Source organism: Diospyros lotus, chromosome 2, assembly GCF_014633365.1.
Source record: "Diospyros lotus cultivar Yz01 chromosome 2, ASM1463336v1, whole genome shotgun sequence".
In the NCBI taxonomy this organism is placed as follows: domain Eukaryota; kingdom Viridiplantae; phylum Streptophyta; class Magnoliopsida; order Ericales; family Ebenaceae; genus Diospyros; species Diospyros lotus.
The window spans coordinates 36,924,344-36,939,494 of NC_068339.1; the positions used below are offsets into that span (position 1 = coordinate 36,924,344).

At 37.4% G+C, this 15,151-nt stretch overlaps 1 protein-coding gene across 1 annotated transcript; it reads left to right on the forward strand.

The window, feature by feature from the left end:
* The first annotated feature begins 13,703 nt into the window (after positions 1–13,703).
* LOC127795708 (RING-H2 finger protein ATL39-like) lies at positions 13,704–14,772 on the forward strand. The gene has a single exon (XM_052327561.1). It carries the CDS (start codon positions 14,067–14,069, stop codon positions 14,547–14,549), a length of 483 nt encoding a protein of 160 aa, XP_052183521.1. The 5' UTR covers positions 13,704–14,066; the 3' UTR covers positions 14,550–14,772.
* Positions 14,773–15,151: the final 379 nt, after the last annotated feature.

Here is a 15,151-nt window from a genome sequence, read left to right on the forward strand (position 1 = left end):
TTAATCATATTAATTCACATTAATTATGAAAGGAAAATAAATTCTTAAATGACCCTTAAGTCCTTGCATTTAATTTCCCATAATATAAAAAGAAATAAATGCTATTTAAATACTATTCTCACTATTAAAAATCTAAATTGCCACATTAAAAATTAATTAGTAAATTCTCTTAATTAATTACTTCAATAATTAATTAACTAATTCTAAATAAATACTAGGCCCTCTAACGGGTCGTTACACAAAGTGTGAAAGATACTCCAGGTTCTAGCGCAAGCAAAGGTGAAGAGATGGCGAACGTTTAGTTTTCTTTTCTTGGATTCGTTTGTACGAACTTGTAATCGAAAGAGTTATATTGTAAATAGTATTTAATAAAAGGATGTATGGATATGGGTGCGTTCTACAATTGTACTACAAACAATGAGCAAAAGATGCGAAGTTTATATTATTTAGTGGAAATCCTAGCTATTTAGTTTTACAGGTTCGATCCTTGCTTCCATTGATAAAGGATTTTTAATAACGCTTGAGGTTGTTATTAGCGTATAATTTATATCATTGTGTATTTGGAAAACAGGGCATTACATACCTCACTAGATGATCCTGTTGATGCTGTGAATGTTGAAATGCAGTCGAGGCAGCTCCTACCCTCATTGAAGGCTCCCAAAGTAGCTCCCAAACAATCATGAACTGTTTTGAATGAAATAACCAGATGACCAATCCACCCCTCGCTAGAGCAATGGACTGAGTTAGTCCATGCTTTAAGCAATATAAGAACCCAACAAGAAACTTATGTGCTAGCTAAGCTTCTTGTAGGTGATGTGGTTGTAATTTGGGTTTGGAAGAAACAATACTCTAAGTCCAAATAGTCTCACTGTTGGAATGGATTGCTACAATAGCAAATACAAGAAGGAGCAATGGAGAGCAATAAGAGATGATGGGATTTGGTTTCTAAAAGGTGAAGATAGTTAATTTCTGAGAGAGAAAAGGCAAGATCAAAATATAGCCCAAAGCTTCAATTCTTTTCTCCACTTCTTTTTACATAGCCAAACCCTAAACCCTTATCCACACACCAAATCGGACAAAAGCGATTATGAGAGATGAGGGAAAAGGGAAAGAGAGGGAGAGGCATGCCATATGCACACCGTCCTTCCCGTTGTCCTTCCTAAAAACACATCCCCTTTTTCAACTACAAAAAATGACAAGATAAATGCTCCTGAACGCCACCCTCGCTGTAAAAAATGGTTAACAAACTTTGAGGAAATAGTTGACTGATTTACACTGATTCAATAAGGACATGTCGACCGATTCTAAATCGGTCGATTGATTTAGTTAAGGTTTGGTCGACCGCCTTTATTCCCTTATCTCAACTTTTTGCAAATTACATTTAGACTCGCCGTTAACTTTTAATAGCCCCTTTTTTATCTCATAATGAAATCGATGCCCCTGTTAACTCTTAATGACATTCCTATTAACTCTTAATGGTGTCATCATTAACTCTTAATGATGATCAATAATTAATTACAACATTACATCACTAATCCATCACTATACTCGGATATGAGTGTGACCTTTTAGGTTCACCATTGAGTAACAATCGGGACATGTTAAACAACTTTATTGCTTATCAAACACTATGATCTAGAACGGGGATCTCTCCATCTCCTTGATGTACCCCGAGAGGTCCTGAGTGTCAACTAGTATTATATCAGGATGATATTATCAGTAATGAAGTCATACTTCAAGTGAGCCTATTAAGGCTTTCGATTCCCATGTACTATAATCCTTCCATGGACTAACATCCCAATCAAGTGAGAGCTATAGACTGATCAAATTCACAGAACTCGATAGCTATGTTAAGATCTAGCATGGTGTGATTGAGATGATAGTTTGAAACTCTTTCCAACATTGGAAACTCTTTTCCAATCATGTGCACCCTGGCAAGAGGTTTAAATAATCAGAATGTATAACTGATCACATAGGATGTTCACCTCATGTTAAAAGGTTAATGGATCCCATTAGCAATGACCCGCTTCCATATGTTACTGTACATAGAACATTCCCACCGTGATATACGAGTGGTTCCCCATTACAAAAAATCTCTAACACCAACATACAAGACAACTGTGCTTCCTCCGATCTAAGGACCAGTAACACAATTAAAGCCAGTAATATATCATTAATCCTCTCAACCATGTGATCTGTTATTTTGTGTTATATTCAGTAGATGTTCAACTAACATCTACCCACATGTTTGCTATTCTCATCTCATGAAATATGGCATATGACTCAACATCCTTTATCAGTAGTATCTAATACTAATCAAAGGTAGCAACCCATGTGCCAGTCCATGATCGATTAATTATATTTCCCTTTTGAGAAATTTAATGATTGAGAATCACTTTAAAAAATCCTAAATACAAGGGTATTTGTCACATATTCTTAACACTTAAGAATAATACATTTATTAGGAAATCTAGAGACTCATTTATATACATATTGGAAAGGTATGAATGGAGATATGACCTTAAAATATGAAAACATATTTTATTAAGTTTGCAAGATGTACATCATTAGTCCCATATTACTTATGTTAAACGTCATCTAAATCTAGCATTAGGGCACTAACACTAATATATACGTTACGCGAACTTATGCCTAACAGTTCTGATACGTAACTTGATAAGGAGATTGCAACAAGCTTCACCTCTTGGTTTAAAGAATATGCAAGTTAGATAATTCTCATATGTTTTTATTTTCCATTGTTTCAATAGGTCAATGTAATTATTAAGCATTTCATGATACTAGGTTCCCAATTCAAAACATAGGATTGAAGACCCTCTGCTGAGGAGTTTGGCTTGGGGGCCTTTAAATATGGTTGAGATATAGCTATGCACTTTGTAAATGGCTATAAGTTTCATACAAAAGACTAGAGCGAGGGAAAATCTACATGTAATTATGGTGTGTGTGTTTGGGGCTCTGACTATGAGCAATTAGAAAATGATTTTTATGGCATATTACATGATGTTGTAGCAATAGAGTATATTAGATGGCCTATTAAGAAATTAGTTCTATTTAAATGTGAATGGTTTGATCCAACTCCTAATCAAGGGACAAAGATTGATAAAAATTATGGAATTGTTGAGGTCAAAACAAATAGGTGTTATAGGTCATATGATCTATTTATATTTGCAGAACAAGTTTATTACACACCATATCTTGAAGACCATCAAGGGTGGTTATGTGTTATGAAGACAAAAACCCCAAATATAATTAATGCTCCAGATGCAATAAACGATGAAACAAATCAACCATACCAGAACGATGAGTCACCCTATTTGTAGCTAAAAATATCCCCCAATGTTCTAGACTAGATTGTATATACAAATGGTGATGCAACAAAAGTCGATATCATACTTTTCATTCAAGTGAACGTAGAAGAATCAGAGGATAACTTGTCAACTTTGTCATTTACTAATGAAGAAGAATTTACTAACACAGGGTTTAGTTAGGTTATTTGATTTATTTTATGAATGTATTATATGACTGTATTTTATGTATAACTAATATTCTAATATGATTCAAGATTTATTTGTTGTATTATGTGCATTTTTGTTTTGTATAGATGGAATATGATCAAGGTACAAGTTGGAGCTTACAACGGTTATGCTACTTGGGGCTTTGGCATCACTGCCTAGATAGGGTATAGGTGTTTAGTTCTCATCGGTGGAGCAGAGTACAGGCGACGCCGTGATGGGCGTGACGAAGGACTAAGGCTGTGAGATTTTGTAATAAATAGGATAAAGCAAAGGTGGTAGTAGATGTTTTAGGCTACCGTGGAGCGTTTGTGATAAAGTGAATTAGAAAGAAGGAAAGCCCTCTAGGATTGTTGTGGCGGGAGATACTTGGGTGTATGGCTAGAATCAAAGTTAGTTGTATGTCTAAGTAACAGTTGGATTCTGCTATAAGGATAGTGGTTGCTACGAGTACGCTCGGTACTAATTGTGGACCATATGCCCTAAGGTCGATGATTGACCGATTGAGGGGATGAGACTCATCTGGATGCTGGTCAAGTGGTACATCGGCGGAAACATGAGAAGGCCTGTTATGCCAGCTAGAAGAATAGAATGCTTAACCCATATCTTTAAGTTACTTCTCCCCAAAAGTGAAACCTATGAGATGCCTTGGCGATTAGAATAGTTTCTGATACGATGAGGTGCTTTCAGTTGAGCAGGCTGTAGAGCGGATAATACCGGTTCTAAAGATCGTGTTCCAGCTAATTTATAGTCTTTGAGGAGGTCAAGGTTAGTATTTTGCGATCGAGAGAAGGTATGGCCAATTAGCTATTTGGAGTTAAGAATAGTAGCAGGATAAGACTGAGGGTTGGTGGTCACTGAATGAGTTATAGTAGGAACCAACAATTAGGTATGTTGATTCCTTTAGGAGGGAAATCTAGTGATATTTTGGATCTCGAGATGTATTGAGTGGAGGATGTATATTCCTTGATAATCCTGATTAGATGGCTACCCATATTTATTGATGGGACCTCGAGTGTACGTGGCAAATTGTGAGAGAAAGTACTGTCGAGAAAATGTTGTGTATCTAGTTAAGAATCAATTGGGAAAAAGTCAGACTAAAGGATATTGTTGTTGAATTCTTGATTGAATATGTCATATCTTTTCCATGTTCCTATGCTTCGTAAGTACGTGGCAAGTCTCGGTCATGTTACCGAGTATTAGCCTTTCGTCATGCAAGAGGATAGCTCCACTCCTGTCAGTACCAGTTGTATTTGAAGTTAGCTACCTTTACATTGAGCTTTGTGCTGCGAATCAGTTTATCATTGGGATTGAATACCTCTGAATTTTGAGTTTACCTTTAGGTTGATATGTGGTTGAGATAGTACCAAATGGAAGTGCGACGGAAATGCGGGATAACTTTGGGGAACGGTTGGATTATGATATTGAAAAAGGAGAACCTTGTTATTGTATGTAATATGATTGATGATGTTCCTTAAGCTGGTTATTAGTGGTCATAACGAAGTCCAATTGAGGTGATGGATTGGGGAGATGTGTTAGGGTGTTAAGTTGAGTAGGATATGTAGTAGACCCGAACTTGTGGGAATACTGGAAAATGATGATATGGAATGTCCTGGAAGAGATGTTGGGTAATATCATGAGAGTTGTGAGCGTATCTTGAGGATATAGACTAAGCATGAATTTCGAGGATGAAATTTCATTAAGGAATGGAGAATTGTAACATCTCAAAATTTGGAGATAAATATTAATTATTAATTTCGGTATTTGAAATCATTATGAAATATTTGAGGATGTAAAAGAAAAATAAATGTTTATGTTGTTTTGAGAAAATGAGAATTAGAATAATTAATTTAATTGGGAGTATTTATGAAAATAGGAAAATAAATTAATTTAGTGGACTTTCTGGAAATTTGGGGTATAAGTGTATTAAGAGGGAAATTGAATGTGGGGTGCAAGTGAGTTTTTCGGAAGTTATGGGTGTTGGTGCAAATCTCGGAAAGGGCTTAGAAGTTGCTTTAAATTTAATGCAAGACAGATTAATATTAAGGGAGGCGGTAGCTTAGGCGGTTGCGTGCTCGTGTGCGAGGGATGCGGTCGCGGGATTGACCCGCGGCCTGTGTGTGTGCGCGAGAGAGTTTTGAGCTAATTTTAATCAGCCCTTGGAGGTCGAAACGGCGCCGTTTTGGACATGAGGCGGTGGCCTCCCAGCGGCTGCCACATGGCCGCGCCCCTGCCTTCTGTCTTTGCTAATTTAAAGGCCGATTTCGGCCATTTTCGATCCAACAAGCAGAGAGCAATTTAGAGGAGAAGAAGATGGGGCAGAAATGAGAAATTTGGGAAAAATTGAAGATTAAATGTGGTTTAATCGCGATTTAATTAACTAGGTAAGTAAAGAATTATGTAATAATCATTTTGTACGGTTGGAATTTCGTTTTGAGTCCGATTTTATTAATTTTGGGAGTTTAAATTAATTTGCAGTGTGTATTATTTTGGTGGCGTTCAAGCGTAAAAACGCCGTAAACAACTAAATAGAGGCAATCTCTCTTCTATCTTTGCGATCTCTTTTTATTTTATGAATCCCTTGCCTTTCCTTAATTCATTTTGGTTTCGCGTATTAATTATACGAATTGAGGATTTATTAGCATAAATTAAGTTAAGATAAATATGAGACTCGTTGGGGTTTTATTTGTGGTGTGTCTACGTGGGTAAAAATTATTAGAAGCGTTATATGTTGAAGAATTGTATACAACTAAATTAGTTATATTTCACGGTTAGATTTACTTAATGTAAGCTATGATTTTATTAATTACTAGGAAACGTTTTACTTCGCAACGGGAGTATAAGAAAAGCAAGAAATGACCATGTAAAGGCAAGCTCCCAACCCTCTCCTCACGTTCTTTAATTCCCGTGAGAGACTTTGTGGTTTCTCGTATTTTATCCCCTCCCTTACGCTAATTCGGCGCCTAGCATTATTTATTGAGTATTATTTATTTGGTATAATTTATATTAAATCTAGGACTTCTAGAATTTTATTTGTTGTAAACCTACGGGGGTTTGTACCGCCCCCATTCCTTTTGGAATGATGTCGAACCCAGCTTGGGGACTAGGTTCTTAGAGGTATGGGTTTACTTATGGATTTCTCGGGTTTATTTATGGTTCGGCTAGGGCTATCGAGTAGTGGGGCAGTGGTCGGCTGTCTGGTGACGTTGGAGTAGACTATCATACGTCCCTGATGTGAACCGTCGGGCGGACATTCCTAGTCACTGACCGTTGACCGGTGCCGGACATTACTGATTAGCTCTGCCAGTATGTGATTTAGTGCATGATTTGATATGTTGTATTACCGTTCATGGTTTGATATGCACATGGGTACAGGATGCATGTTGGGGTATTCATTTATTGAGTATGCTTGGTCACGGACATACTAGCTTGGTTAGTTTGCATATGGCACAGGCATTTGCATTGCGTGTAGTTTACTATGTGGGTGGAGCATGACCTGATGCTTGGATGTATAGGTGCCAGTGTATCACGTTGATGCTCATTACGCCATTGCATTTTATGTGCAATGCATAGTTACTGGTTGTACATAGGTCTCGGATGGGAGGACCATTCCGAGGGAGCCTATGGCTTGGCTATTCTACAACTCGGGTGTCGGGAGGACCGACGCGAGCATTCGGGTGACGGAAGCATTGACCCAGGATGGCGCGCACAGGTTTGTTGAAGATATATGTTGCCTTTCAGGGCAGCAACAGGTTGGTATGGGACTTGAGCGCCGTGTGTCTTGTGTGGGCCCCAAGGATCAATACTTGCTTTTATTTACGTTTTTATACTGTGTTGGGCGCCTCATGGCTTGTGCGTGCATGAGGGTTAGTGTTCTGAGGAGAGTTTATTGGATATGTACAGCCTTCAGCCTTTATTTCTTTATGCTTGCTGAGTTTCTTGACTCACTTTGCTTTCCATCATTCTAGGTAGTGACAGTGTGGGTTAAGGGCAAGGGAGTCAGCATCTAATGGTAGAGTCAGTATGGTGTATAGGCAGTTCCATCAGTCCCTATCATTCCCCCATCAGTCCTAGTCAACTCTAATGTTTGTGAGGGATTAACTCTCTATTATTTTTACTATGCCGGGTCATTCCTCGTGTCTCATGTATGTCGGCACATGAGTCTGTAATTATTTATTTATCATATGACCGTTGTGCTAGCGGAGTACCCGTAGTGCATGCAGGTGTATAGCTTAGCTTCCGTTGTTATATCATGGCTGCAAAATAATCAAATGATTCAAATTAAGACAATAAAATAGTAAAATAATTTATGTTTTACAATATAATAAAAACAAAAATATAATCAATATTATAAGCAAACAGCTAACTGGATTTTTTGGAAATGTTATAGAATATATATAATTAATAATAAAAACTAAATATAAATCTAATAATTATATATAAATAGAAAAGAAATTTGAAATAAAATAAAAAATAAAAAACATAAAAAGAAATCAGAAACCGAAACTCAGCAAACGCAATAACCAGAGAGAGATAGAGGGAAAGAGAGAGGTTACGAGTTACGACGGAGATGGAGCTCGATTGTGAGGACGGGAGCTGCGGTGACGACGCTGAGGCAACAAGGATGAGGAGGACGAGACAGATAAGAGGCGGTGACGATGAAGCTGGGAGGCGAGGATGGAGTTGGATGCAGCGACGACGGTGAGCTGTTAGCAGGCCAATGAAGTTTGGCGGCGTTAAGGTAAGAAGAGAGTGAGAGGGGGAGACGCTAACATGTTCAATTTAATGATTTAGCAAAAAAAGCCCTAAAAAGTTGATATTTAAAGCCAACGAATTGGGCACCTAGGTGCGTTGGCTGACTAGGCCCCTAAGCCGGCCGATTACTCGGGCCGGCGCCTAGGAGGCCCGACTAGGGCAATTTCGGGGCGGCCAGCGGTCACCTATCGCCTAGGCGGCCGCCTACCCTAATTTTTAGAACACTGCATGATCCTCAAAAAAGCAATCCAATATGGCCCTGTCTACATGTGAAGTTGAATATGTTGTCGTACATCATACGCTTGCCTTGTAGTATGCCTGAGAAGATTACTTGAAGAATTGCAGTTGAAACAAATCAGTCGAACTAAGATATATGTTGATAACAAGTCAGCTGCTTTAGCTAAGAATCCAGTTCATCATGAAAGATAGAAGCATATTGATACCTGATTCCATTTCATTTGAGAGAAGATAAAGGAAAATGAGATTGAGCTTGTGCAGTAAAGACAACTAAGCAAGTTGCTGACATATTCACTAAGCTACTTAAGACTGAGGTGTTCAAGCATCTTCACAAAAGGCTTAGAGTAATGAAGGTACAAGTTTAGGGAGGGGGGATAATGTTGAAATGTTAAACTTACATATAGAAGTCGAGGCGAAGAAGATAAATCTGGAAGGAGAAGAAGACACTAAGGAAGCTCGCATACACAACATATTGGAAGAAATCGAGAAGTGTTTTTGGAATTCCATAAAATCTTTAATATATTTTCTATTAAAGCTTTTGCCTATAAATAGGCCTTGTATCCAAACATTTCAAAGATTTTTTAGTAGAAAAGAAAGCTTTTCCTCGTCTATTTGGTCTCACACACAACACCCCCCCACACACAATGGTTGGTTTAGGAAGAAGGAATGAGCACCTTCCAACAGAACTAGCAGTTTTGTTTTGCACAAAATTCTGCTAAGCTAAAAATGATGCGGGGAGATTGGGAGGCGCCCAACCACGTTAACATAAGTTGCCACGCCATTATGAGACCAAGTTCGTGGTCCGAAGGGTAGATAATAGAACAAATTGGGGCTAAGTTCTAGAAGTTAGCACTCCACGCTTTGGCTCCAATTATTTTCACCATGCCCAACATGCCTTCCACTGCCATTGCCTAAGGGACCTTCCACTGCCACTGCTTAAGGGAGATGAGATAATTCCCCAATAGGAGAGGTCAATTCACATTAACAACTACTAGAGATAACTCTTGATCTATTAAAATACCAAAATACGAGAATCAATTACTATCACCTTAGTTGTAACATCCCAGATTTTTAACTCAAATATGATGTAATACCTGAGGTTATTAGATTCTAATACTTGGGGAAATAGATCCTTTCAAGGGATTATAGAAGCCTTGAGGCAAAGGTTCAGTTTCTGAACCAGTGGCAAAATCGTAAATACTGAAGTTCAGGTAAAAGTGTAATTTATCTAAAATATTGGGGTGCTAAGTGTAATTTATCCATTTTTTAGGGACCAAAAATTGCAATTAAAAATGGTCTGGGGACCAAGTTGCAAGGGTCTAAGTGCAAATTATCCGAAAAGTTTGGGCCAAGGTGTAGTTCTTGAAACCTTAAAAATATCTCTTCAAATGTTGTATGGGGAAGTTGCCATGATAAGAGTTTATTCGCTAGCTTGGGCATGTGTTGCAGTTATAACTTCAAGTAGTGAGTTGTGTCTTTTGGGTTTATTGAAAGTTGTATGCGTTTCCTATTCATATAAAGGAATCTAGTGAAAACCCTTTTATTTAGCTTTGGTTAAGCTTGTAGGTTCGATCCAACACTTCCGTTGGTAAGGGTTTTCATAACGCCCGTAGGTGATGTCTTAATTATATTTCAAGTTTTTACTTATTTAGAAAAGTGGGGCGTTACAGTTGGTATCAGAGCTAGAATATATGGTTTTTAAGTATGGATGATTAATCTAGAGGATATTTTGGGTTGTGGTGACTTTGTGATTTTGATTTAGATTTGAGTTGACTAATTTTGAGGATGTTTTGATCTATGGCAAGTATAGATTCGAAACCAAGGAAGAATTATTTTTGATTTTGCGAGACAAAGCATTGTATGTAGACGTACTTGGATGGAGAAAATAGTGAAATGAGGAGTCTATATACGTGTATAAATGCGGGTAAATGTAAATAACATTGTATGATGTTCTCCTGTTACTGATCTTTGAGTTGTGATGACAGGATAGGCTACTTATTGTTTGAGGTTATCCCTGTTAAGGACAGCAGGATCCGGTGAGTACGTAAATTGGACAAGACACGAGTAAGCATTTGGTTATTTGGAAAATCTTGGGAATGAATAATTAAATTGTTGAAGGAAGATAGAACCCTTTATATGGGAGTTTATTTGAGGTCTATTGGGGACACCATAATCTTGAAGAATGAGGTAAAATTTCGAGGACGAAATTTATTTTTAAGGGGGGAGGATGTAACATCCCAGATTTTCAACTCAAATATGATGTAATACCTGAGGTTATTAGATTCTAATACTTGGGGAAATAAGTTCTTTCAAGGGATTATAGAAGCCTTAGGGCAAAGGTTTAGTTTCTAAACCAGTGGCAAAATCGTAAATACTGAAGTTCTGATAAAAATGTAATTTATCTAAAATCTTGGGGTGCTAAGTGTAATTTATCCATTTTTCAAGGACCAAAAAGTGCAATTAAAAATGGTTCGAGGACCAAGTTGCAAGGGTCTAAGTGCAAATTATTCGAAAAGTTTAGGCCAATGTGTAGTTCTTGAAACCTTAAAAATATCTCTTCAAATGTTGTATGGGGAAGTTGCCATGATGAGAGTTTATTCGCTAGCTTGGACATGTGTTGTATTAATAACTTCAAGTAGTGAGTTGTGTCTTTTGGGTTTATTGAAAGTTGTATGCGTTTCCTATTCATATAAAGGAATCTAGTGAAAACTCCTTTATTTAGCTTTGGTTAAGATTGCAGGTTCGATCCAACACTTCTGTTCGTAAGGGTTTCCATAACGTCCGTAGGTAATGTCTTAATTATATTTCAAGTTTTTGCATATTTGGAAAAGTGGGGCGTTATATTAGTAATCACATCCTTAATTATAGAAAGCATCTATCTCAAAATATAATTTAAATTGATAATCCCAATCACGATTATGAGAGATCATTATCTCGGCTGCTATCATCATCCCAAATTCATATATGGAAATGATAAGGGAAAATGCCCTCGGGTTCATAATTTCTCCAATATCCCGGGAATATAGCCAATGATAGCAGTGACACGTGCCCGTTAGGGGGTCACCCCACTGACATCATCCTGTTTAAGCCTAGAAAGAGCACGTGGTAGATACGTCTCGGCAGGCCAACTAACTTGTTGCTCAACAGAGATTCTTCGGATTCCTCGAAATCAATCATCGCGCCGAGGATCTTGGAGATAGGGACTATCCTGAACCCCTCAAAAATGATTATGGTATCTATATCGGTAAGATCGCAGTTTCGCAAGGGACGAGATGGAGATCCCGACGATTTGAAAATGGAATCTTTATCTTGGCAAGAGGATAAAAACGAAAGCAAGTGGGACGGGTAAGGGATTCCATTCTCTTTTTCTTAAAGTTCTCCCGTGCATAACTAAGAACTAAAGATATACCAGTGTACTGACTTGATCATCGGAGTGATCCCAGGGGAGAAAGTCCCCGACCTCTACTTTTTGTAAGTACCTAGTTCGAGACAGAGGAAGGTGATCGGCCACCATATCATCAAGGAATTCTTTATCTTCTCTAGTAAATCAGGCACAAAAGTTGTATCTCTTTAGATATGTAATTCTTGTAAACTTTGAATTAGATCGACTTTAAATGCCTTCATTGCAAAGGTAAAAACCATGGAATATTCGTATTCAAAAAACTAAAATCTTGTATTCTGGGATTACGAACTTCGCCTTACATGTCTATTTCTCTCAAGTTCATGATTTAGGTATTAAAGGACCTTTTCAAGAATATCTCGAGGACAATCCTAATCTATTGTTTTGTAGGATTTCCAAATTTTGGAGAGAGAAGTCTAACTCGAAACCTCATTTATTGACACGTTGAGATACAAATTAACAAATTTACCGGTGTAAATTCTTGACCATATCAGAAGCATTTCCAGGTTGACGAGGGATGAGGCAAGGACTGGTAATTTGTTAAATAATTTAAATTAGTGAATACTTTGTTTTTTTTTTAAGTAATAGTAATTAAAAAAAATCATTACAAAACATCATTGTGGCCATGTTGTTTGAATTAAAAAGATTTGGCTCATTTATATTCATATATTTTTATAAAAGATGGCTGAATCACTGCCACGCAATCATCTCTGTTATTCCCTGCAATTGAGTTGGCAAGTTGTGCAAGAAAACTGTGTAATGAAGCACTTATTGCAGATGCAAAACAATGCATGTGGTACATACATACACAATACATTCATGCACACACATATTATATTATGATTCGAGAGAAATATAAGAGAAAGGTAAGCAATGGATATGTAGGTGTAGCTAGCCAGGGATAAAATATCAGAGGACTTTTGAATCTGAAGACTCTTAAAGTCCCCACTCCCCAATCTTGATCATTTGTTAATATTATTCTCATTTTATCAAGCTGATCCGCAAGGAGCCATTTTCTTTGACCCCTCTTGCCACTATAATATTATTATCACCTCCACTGGCAGATCTGACAGTGACTTCCAAGCCCCTCTCACCATTATATAACATATTACAATCATTTAAGGTAATTATTTTTTATTTTTATGTCATTATCAGAGCTTAAATTATACTTTGATCGTTAAAGGTGGGATCTTTGCACAGAATCTAAGGTCTGCAAGTCGTAAATTGCAGCTATAAATAATCAACTTAGTGATCCATTCATCTTTATATGCAGATCTTCCAATAAAGCTTCTTTTAGTTGATAGAAAATAACACCAAAATTATCATCTTCAGTTTTGAAAATTATTGTCAGATGACAGTAAAACTATATTTTAAAAATTATCATAGTTTTTAATTCCATAAATACAGAGAATTAATTGTTGAAACAAGTCAAAGAAGGAACTAATTAAATTTATACGTTGTGATTTGTAAGAGTAATTATGTAAGAGTTAATATTTTTGTAATTTTATTATTATTAAAAAAAATATGAGATTCCCTTAAAAATTAAATAGGTATATTGTGTGAGTTTCAAACAAGAACAAAATATAAAACTAGGACTAACCCTGATCCTTATAATTTTTTTAATAGGACATGAACCGGCCTGTTAATTTTTATATATTAAAAAGTATTAATATTAAAACCATTCAAATAAGAAAAATTAAAAATTCTCCGATCAAATCATTGTCCTAACACTAAATCACAAACCAACCGAGTTGTGTAATGACATCCCATCTCCAGTTTGTATTTGCTAACCAACCTCCTAAGGTCTTGAACATCATCTGAAAATAGAGCCCACTGTCCCCCCTTCAAGATTTGATTCTATGCAGGCTTTTCTCTGCTTTCAAGAGATGAACAACTTCTAAAAGTTCTCAGCTTTTGGGTATGCCTCTAATCTATTATCTTAAGAGCCCAAAAGGAAATTTTGCAGCTTCTGGATTTGTTCTGGGTGTTTATTAGTGAAGAATTATAGCTTAATGGTAGGTGGTTGCCGAGATCCTAAATTTAAGTCTCGTGAGTCTCAATTCCCTCTCCCCCACCCTTCACCTCGCTAGGTTTCAAGTGGTATAATTATCCAACTTACAGAAAGAAGAAATAAATAAATAGAGATGATGGCAATGGAAATTGCCGCATGTGCGATTCTACTCTTTGTGGGTATTGCAGTTTTGGTGATAATCCATATTTGCATTGCTGGGAGAGCTATGAGAAGGGGATTCAGCAATAGCAGTTTGGCTGTTCAAACAAGAAGTGCCATTAGAGTCCCAAGGATGGGCCAGGAGGAGATGAAGGAACTGCCTTGTTTTGATTACAAAGTGGAAGAGACAGGCGGCAGCAACAACAATATTAATGGTTGTGATGCTGCTGCAGCTGCTGTTTCTGCAATGGAAGTTGAATGTGCTGTTTGCTTGGAGAATTTTAGGGCGGGTGAGAGATGCAGGCTGCTTCCTAATTGCAAGCACAGCTTCCATATTCAGTGCATCGATTCATGGCTGTCAAAGACGGCTGCTTGTCCTATTTGCAGAAGAGATGCCAGTTTGGTGAAGATTGGCAGTTCAAGAGAGACTGCAGCTGCGGTTCATGAATTGTTGTAGATTGTTTGAAGATCGGTAGTATCAAACCCAAATCGGAATTTCCAAATATTTCCTTTTGCATTGTTTCACTTTCATTGTTGATTCTTCTTTCAAATTGTTTCCTAGATTAGAGATTTTGCAGTTTTTTAATTTTGTTCCTCTCTTAGCCTATATATTTTTCTCTTCCCTATGGGTTGTAATTATTGGAGAATAAAATCCTTCCAATAAATATAAGAATTTCATGGTATCAGAGCTAGGCAACAAACCCTAGCCTCCATTCAGGTTTTGGTCATCCTCGTCATCCAGATCCTAGCATTATCCCAAGCTGTCGTCGACTCAAACCAAAGTAATCGTTATTGCCACAATTGAGCCCAACCACCATTGACGAAAATCACAGTGGCCGTCAGCGTTACCACTATCGTTGAGCCCATTTGCTAACACCATAAGATCCAGATCCAAGGCCAGCCACTATCGATGGAAATCATGACGGCCGTCACTGTCATCGTAATAGTTAAGGCTAACCGCTAACGATGCAAGACCTAGATCCCAAAGTAGTAGTCACCATCGCTTGTGCAACCAAGCCTAGTCATCGACACTGAATCTTGATTCTGAAGTAATCGTCT